Source organism: Hydra viridissima, unplaced genomic scaffold (assembly GCF_058129835.1).
Source record: "Hydra viridissima isolate aposymbiotic clone 2 unplaced genomic scaffold, HvirCarnegie_v1 scaffold_12, whole genome shotgun sequence".
In the NCBI taxonomy this organism is placed as follows: Eukaryota; Metazoa; Cnidaria; class Hydrozoa; order Anthoathecata; family Hydridae; genus Hydra; species Hydra viridissima.
In genome coordinates, this window is record NW_028324311.1 from 12,773,079 (window position 1) to 12,781,258 (window position 8,180).

Consider the following 8,180-nt stretch of genomic DNA (forward strand, 5'->3'; position numbering starts at 1 on the left):
TCACTTTAGGGGCATCTCCCATTCAGCATGTGGTAACATACCATCTTCCATTATATCTTTGTAAACAAAGCGGTCCATAATTCCATTAATTTTGTGTATAGGACCAGTTCCTAGTGCTGAGAAACATCTCATAGCAGACGTTCCATGCTTAACACTCTTCTTGGTATATTTAGTATTGAATCTGGTGTTCTTTGGTCTCCAGACTCGCTTCTTGCCGTCGCTTCCAAAAAGGTTATATTTTGATTCATCACTAAAAAGTATGTTTTTCCACTGGTCTACAGTCCAATTTTGGTGTGCTTTGGCAAACGCAAGTCTTAGCTTTCTATTTTTAAAGGAAGTTAGCGGTTTCTTGGCAGGCATTCGAGAAAATAATTTTGCTTCGTTAGCTCTTTGTCGCACAGTGCGATTACAGAGATTTGTAGTTCAAGATTTTCGGTTAATTTTGTGGATGACAAAAATGGATCTTTTTTAAGCTCTTTAACAATTATTCGATCTAGTCTTTGTGATGTTTTTCTTGGACGTCCGCCCCGATGGTTTGTTTTATAGCAGTCACGAGATCCAAATGATTTGACAGTTTTGCTTACAGTCGATTTAGCTATATTATATTTTCTACAAATTTGAGCTTGACGTTTTCCGCATTTAAAATCTTTAACAATATTTTCACGTAAAGCACTTCCTAATTTGTCGTAAGCCATTTTAAGTTGCAATTTACCCCATATATCACGAGTTAAATCTATTATTAGTTTAATTGAAAAAATAATTGGCCAGACGTTCCAAAACCTATTTTATTATTTTAGAGTAATGTTATGATAAAAGTGAAAACAAAAGAATGCGGTAAATTGAATAAAGACAATGAAATCTTATAAAAAAAGCTTCGTTTTGATTTGTCCACCTTGTTTTGTCCAAGGAAAAATGTAGTTTGTTGAGAAAAATGTGTTATAAATTTTTTTTGTGATTCTTAGTATGATTCAAACGTTTTAAATTTTGTTAAGAACATAATGAACTATTTAAAAATTAATATGTACAATTGTTTTACTAGTTCTTTTTAGAATTTGATCAACTTTTGTTCTAAATTTGAGTTTGTCCACCATGTTTTGTCCGATACTGTAGCATATATTGTTTTACATTATTTAGTATAACTATCTTTAATACCTGCCTTGCACCTCTATTCTTATCCTAGCTAACGCATTGGTAAACATACAATTTAGATTAAAATTGTACCTTATGTGGTGATACCTTTTTTCGGCATTTTCCAGAAGAAAAAAAAATTCAAGTTGCATAGAGTTTATTAAATAAAAAACTTCATTTCATTATATTATGGGCAGTTAGGTGTTATGCTATGTTATATCAAAATATTTCCAGTTGCTGATTTTATAAAAACCATTCGTTTTAATCAGTTCTTCTAATCCCTTAAATCTAAAATCATAAAACATTTGCGAAGTTGTAAAGTAATTGAAATCAAGAAAGTGGTACAATATTGGATTACAATGGTACAATTAAGGATCTAGTTTCCTTAATTGTACTCTTAGCGCTATTTTTTTAAATTTGATACTTCGAGACTTAACGCTTTTTAAATTTTGAGTTTTTTCAACATCTTTACAACAAACAATCCCTAAATTATAAAATACAATTGAAAATCCATGTTTCCACCTTACCCTATTATATTGAACAAATCTTCTTACCCTATTATATTAAACAAATCTACTTCGCTTTTTTATGTACTAGTCAAACGGACTTTTTGAATTGGTAATTGCTTTAAATTACAGTCGCAATATACGTGTAATCAATGCATCTGACGTTTGATGTCTTTTATTTGGTGTCCCACATTTGGTGTCTCACATTTGGTGCCTCCCCTTTGGTTTCTCCCACTTGATTGCTCACACTGACCTTATTTTCATTTTTCCTTTGAAAAAGAAAAATAAGGTACGGGGAGTAACTTTTAACCAACTTTTAATGCTAGCCTTAATCTCTAGTGACTAAAAATAGCGGTAAGCTACGTTCATTGTTAAATGACGAATAACTCCCTCGCGTTCATTAAACAAATCTCCACGAGAATCATTTACAAGTTTCAAAGAGAAAGATAGTAAAGAGTGAAAAATATTTAATCTTTCGATTGAGATCTTTCATAGCAATTAACTATTAATTTAAATTTTCTTTTTAAACGTTTCTGTTATTAATTTTTCAGAACATCATTTACATCAGAGATTTAAAAGTAATTTCGAAGTGTTAGCAATTTGTAAAAATAACTCTCCGTGAAACATGCCTATTATTGTTCATTCTGCTATTTATTTATTTTTAAAATCATGTTTAGCTGCACGTAAAATAGTTGAGTGGTTTTCCTCTTTTAGATATCTCGTTGACACTTTAATTTTGACTTGTGATTTTCTTATCGTTTCATCGATGTTCATGTGGGGCACTAAAATTCGACGCTTCATCTTTTATACTAAAAAAATTGCGTCAAATTTTGGTAAGTCGTTAAACTCATTAGTTTTTATCCTTTCAGTTCCTTTTTTTTTTTTAAACCTTTGAAAGTTTTTGATTGGTGTAGTGAGTCTAATGCACAAAAATCTCCCTATGATAATTTATCAATGTCAATATTCACGGCAGTCTGCAAAAAGTCTTCAAAAATGTTTTGGTTTTTTTGTTGCAGCAGACTGAGTTTAAATGAAGCGCAACCACAAGAGCTAACCGAACCGTAATAATGCGAACTGCTTATTAAACCGTTTTATAGTAAGAAATGCGAAGTTGACAAAATGGTGATGGTAAGTCACATACTGAATTTAAAATCTAAAGTAGAATTAGAACTTTTATTATATTAATTTTTTTTTTAAATATCTTTCAACAAATAGTTTACATATTTATTGCCATGGTTACTTTAATAAGTTGCAAAGTAGTTCACTATTCACTCTTAAGTGCGGAAATCCATTTTATCGATTTTTTAAACGCTGAAACGTAAAAATGCAAAATAAATATAAAAATATTTGAGTTGGAATTAAGCAGTTTTTCATCGTCAAAGCGCCAAATTGATATTTTATAGTTATTTTTGTTTTTGCAAAAAAAAAAAAAATTAAAAAAATATCAAATAATCTCATTGCTAATCAAAATTCAGTCGGCTTTAAATGCGTATGCATGCATATTTTGATTTGAAAGCATTCGTACATAAAGTATATATTTTTACTGCTACCGTCGTGGTATCGCCAGAACAACAGCAAATATTAAAAACAATTTATCCTACATAAAGACAGAAACAAAATATTTATGCGTGTATCATTATTTTTAAAGCACTTTAATTAGTTCCTTGGCTAAAAGAACGTGTAATATAATAATTACTATTAACGTATAAATCAGCCTCACAGTATATTCCTGTTTCTAAAATCTTTTTCTATATCAAAATATGGAACTTGGTGTAAACCACAAAAATAAAAAATAAAAAAACAACAAAAAACGAACAAAAAAAACAACAACAACAAAAAAGAATATTTACGATAATTTATCACATATAAATCTTTTTCAAATATACATATTTTTCTCAAGCAATTCGAAACGTTTGAAATTCAGTGGTAAAAAATTCTTCCCTTATTCAAAAACACAAGTGTTGACTTCATAAACATACAAACATGTATTAACGCGTTCTAACTGGTATTGCATCTGTAGAGTTCGGACGTTTTAATGCAGCATGATGGTAGTAGCACATCAAGTTAAAATCATTTAAACATAAGTGTCACTGTGGGACAAAGGAACCGCCAGGTTCAACGTTGCGGTACTCAAAATAAAACCATTTGAACATAAGAGTTTAGAAAAGTGTTTTTAAAATCTGGACAAAGGGGGCAAAGGTGTAAATTTGAGGCAGGGCCATTTAACCGATTTAAGACCTTGGAGAGACTCCTTTTTTCTTTTTTTTTTATTTATAGTTATTTACATTTACAACAAGTTTGTTATATAATAGTTTTCATCTTCCTTTTTACCTTGTTCGGGAAACGATACAAATGTTTGAAAATTGTTTTTTCTTAATCTAAATAAAAAATCAAATTGTTTTGCTCCAAAGTCAACAATTGTTGATCTTTCCCCATGATCTGGATGCTTCTTTTAACTCTTAAACCTTGACCCTTAAGCTTTGCACGAATACTCACTCCGGATTGTTCAGTTAAGTTACTCAATAGTTGGCTATAGTGTTTCAAACATGGGTGTACATGACGCAGTAGAATTTAGACTTTCCATGCTGTATTTGTTTTGCTTTATTTTATCTAATTTTACTGCAACCTCTTGTGCTGATTGAAACAAACTCATGACTTTTTCAGGCTTGGTCGGAAATTTGACCACGCATAAAGTATTTATTTGCGACAGCTTGGCCACGGCTCTTAAGATGTTTTGAGAACATTTTAAAATCATTTGCCAAGCCGTGGGCATGTTGTCGCAACTAAATATTGTATGCATGGTCAAGATTAGAGTGCGACCGCACGCCTTTCCCGACCAAGCCTGCTTTTTATAGCTTCTTTTGAAACCATAGCAAAATTTGCGGAATTTCCGGTTATAATTTGCCAGAAAAACAGTAACTTTGTACATTCAAAAAATCTTTTAGATGCTGAATTGGTTTTAAAATGTAGTTTGACTTGTAGATGGTTCCAACATTTTTTTCAAGAGAACCTAAGCTTTCAATAACTTTTTTTTTGGAGCGGTTTTCATTCCATCATCTACCCTGATAGCCTCATTGAATAACGTTTATAGACTTTAACCAACCATCGAACCTTCGTCAGGTATCTCGCAAGGTATCTCACCAGATAATTAATTAGCATTAAATAAAATTAGTTAATAAAATGTTATAAAGCAGTAAAACAAAGTCAAATATTTGATAAAGTTCAGGTGGAGGAACCAGGTGTTCAATTAAAGTATCCGGATCCAAATCAAGGAATAGAGCTCCCTTTCTGTGATGAAGCACCATTGCTATAAACTCTTCAATTTTATTGCAATACACGATAGGAGTATCTTTTTCTACCAAATATTCATCCAAAAAGTCAAAAGGAATGATAATGAAAAATCAAAATGAAAAATAAATATTAAAAATAAAATCTATATAAAAGCACCTAAAAGGGGTCTTTTTGACTGGTAAAACTTACTACGCAATTTATTTAAACCTTAATTTAGAACTTTAATCGAATTATCGAAAAAAGTTGTTGATAAAATCACTTACCTCTTTGATCGCTTTTAGTAGGAATAGGAATTTATCACCATAGAACAATTTTTTAATTCACTCGTTGCTCTCAATCAGATTAATATTGAAAGCAGATTTCAGACTTTTCATCCCCTCACCCTTCACTTCTCAGAAATTTACAACTTCAACCATATTGCGATTACTTAGAAGTCATAATCATTAATCATTATAATTATTTCAAAAATTAGCTTTAAACTTGTAAAAAAACATTTCTTAAAAAATTTCTGATCAGCAAAAAGTTTTAATTCGTTAAAAGAAAATTTTCTTAACTTCGGACTTTCAGAGACAAATTTCATCGGACCAAAAAAGTTTTCAAAGGTGTTCCTTGTTTAATTTGCATGATCCTTTGTGGTGGTCAAGATTATCCCCCGATTGCCCTCCCCCTCCCCATAACCATTCACTACCCCACCTCACTCGCTTAAGATATGGTTTCTAAGTTCTCTTTTCAATTTTTTGTGTGTTATATTAAACGAGATAAAAAACTCATCGATAGATTCATCAAAAAAAATTTTTTCTTGTTAAAAAATTTAAACTTTTATCAAGAAGTAGAATGTAAAATTTTTAAAAAGTAAAATGGCGCGCAATTTTAAACTTTAATTGGTCATGATGAAATTTGAAATCTGCCAACGAACTTTATTCTGGTTTAATCTAGAAGTTATAAAAAAAAAAAAGAAATAATTTTAGGTAGTTAAAAAGGTAAGTTAAAAAAAAAAAAAAAAAAGATGATTTTAGGTAGGGAACGATTAGGAGTCGGGACGTGTATGGTATGGTAGGTGATTTCCAACTCCTTAAATTTTTGCAAGTCATCCTTATTCAACACCAGTATCAGAAATTTTGAACATACCCCTTAGTTATTTATCTTGAACAACAAATTTCATGAGCACTCACCTAAAATAATTAATTTATTCCCAGGCTCCTGGTGAAAAAAGTAGTTTTTGCATTTTTGGAATAAGCAAACGTTTTTTAGTAATAGCAATAAAAAAAAAAAATTCTTGGGATGTGTTACAAGGACTTTGAGTATTTTCCTTTGTCCTGTGAAGCCAATAAATATTTTCTATTGTGGTTCACCTTTCATGTTAATAAAAGGGTGGGTTATATACAATGTGAGCTTATACTGCGGTGAGTTTATGTGTGGCATTTTTCGGTACTTTTATTTTTTTCACCTGTATTTGTCAATACATCATTAAAACTGACATGCCACTGTTATTTCATTATTAAAACTTTCTTATGTTACTGTCGATGGATTATTGCAACTTTGACACGTCACTTTAATTCATAATTGTAACTTTAAAATGTTAATTGCAACTTTTAAATATTACTATTTTAATGCATTCAGCATAAATCTTCTTTCTGTTAGTAAACCTGTTTTAATAATTTCGTGTGTTTTATATAGTTTTTAAACCATCTCTAATATTTTCTAGAAACCCGAAGAATTTCGAAAGTACATTGTGCTAGTCGTTATCTGTCTCATTGTACTCGTCCTTCTCACTTTTTTACTTTTTAATGTGTGCAAACGATGTTACTGCGTTCATACTCGTCAAAATAACACGCGATACGGAATTATCGTAGTTGGTAAAAGTCAAAACTTCGCCAAAGAACTGTTGGTTAACAAAATCTTGATTTGGAACTACACAATTTTTACACTACCAATTGATCCTGATAATGAGAAAATTTTGCAGGTTGTGGTTTGTTTGTGCAGAGAAGTTGAATTTATGATTAATATGAGAATGAATTGCGATGAAACACAAGACTTAAAGCTCGAGGATACTTGCATAAATGCATCGACATCACATCCCTGTTTCGAGACGATGTCTTCATACGAAGAACGGAATAATTGCTACGAATTTAAAATCTTTAGCGCCTCGTGCGCAATATGCTTGGAAGAGTTCGAAGTTAGGGAAAAGATTTGTATACTAAATTGCAAACATGGTTTCCACAGAAAATGCATTTGTCATGCAATTTTTTTCCATACAGAATGCCCGTGTTGTAAGAGCAATTCGGGTTTTAAAACTATTCGCTTATCCAATAATCAGTTAGCAGAAGATAGGCGTAGCTACGGCACAGTTCGAGATGCTTTAATGCTCCCCTAAGAAAACCATGATCAACTATCGAGAATTAAGTGAAGATAACAGTTTAATAAAGTTAAATTTAGATTTTTATTCTGTTTAAAATTTGTTAAACACCAATAGAAAACCTCAATAAACCTGTTGCTAGGTATAAGGTTAATTTATGGGTTAAGTTTTTCTGTCTTACATTAATTTCATTATTTCTATTAATTCTTGCCCTACCAGCATTTTATAAATTAATATAATTAGCTATTTATAAAGCCTGATTACTTTTATTATTCTAATGTCACTTCTTCATTGATATACTTTCAAGAGTACTTTTTCCTAGAATATATATATATATATATATATATATATATATATATATATATATATATATATATATATATATATATATATATATATATATGAAATATATATGAAAAATAGAACACATGATTTGAGTGCTACTCTTCCGTTTGTCTTTAAACTTAACAAAACATTACAGTTCTTCAAAGAACAGATTTATTTTTGTACCGATTTTTAGAATTAGAAAAAAACTGCACCTGAAATGCTCTGAAAATGATGATAAGTTCTCAGACGACATACTAGCATGTTATTGCTGCTCGCAAAAGAAAACGGTGGTTTTGAAAAACACTTTGAAGCACACACCATGGTGTGTATACTATTGCTTTTTATGGTGCACCGTAAAAAGCGATAGTAATTTGTTTTGTAATTTTCGAGTTTTTACTCTAGCCGATTCGATAGGCCAACAATTTGTTTTAAAAGATTTTATGCTTAAAAAAGTGGCTCATGAGAAAATATGATGAGAAATATCTCTAGCTGGCGAAAAAAAGTAAACTCGCAAATTCAGGCAAAAAACTTTGTAACCTTGTGCTGGCCTGAATTTGTTACATTGTGCTGGC

At 30.7% G+C, this 8,180-nt stretch overlaps 2 protein-coding genes across 2 annotated transcripts; one reads left to right on the forward strand and one right to left on the reverse strand.

Moving 5' to 3' along the window:
* Window positions 1–695, reverse strand: LOC149881346 (uncharacterized). Its single transcript, XM_090067977.1, has 2 exons — window positions 400–695; window positions 1–250 (listed from the first exon to the last, which is right to left on the reverse strand). The coding sequence occupies exons 1-2, from the start codon at window positions 693–695 to the stop codon at window positions 1–3; spliced, it is 546 nt and encodes a 181-aa protein (XP_089924103.1).
* Window positions 696–2,341: 1,646 nt separating this feature from the next.
* LOC145194196 (uncharacterized) lies at window positions 2,342–7,495 on the forward strand. The gene is made up of 3 exons (XM_090069302.1): window positions 2,342–2,467; window positions 2,651–2,762; window positions 6,631–7,495. The coding sequence occupies exons 2-3, from the start codon at window positions 2,754–2,756 to the stop codon at window positions 7,297–7,299; spliced, it is 678 nt and encodes a 225-aa protein (XP_089925428.1). The 5' UTR covers window positions 2,342–2,467; window positions 2,651–2,753; the 3' UTR covers window positions 7,300–7,495.
* Window positions 7,496–8,180: the final 685 nt, after the last annotated feature.

Bases quoted from the DNA above. Each gene is read 5' to 3' on its own strand.
- LOC149881346 (XM_090067977.1), bottom strand. From the start codon at position 695: ATGGCTTACGACAAATTAGGAAGTGCTTTACGTGAAAATATTGTTAAA. The intron at 251-399 runs GTGCGACAAAGA...CATACTTTTTAG, and splicing joins CAAATCTCTGTAATCGCACT to TGATGAATCAAAATATAACC.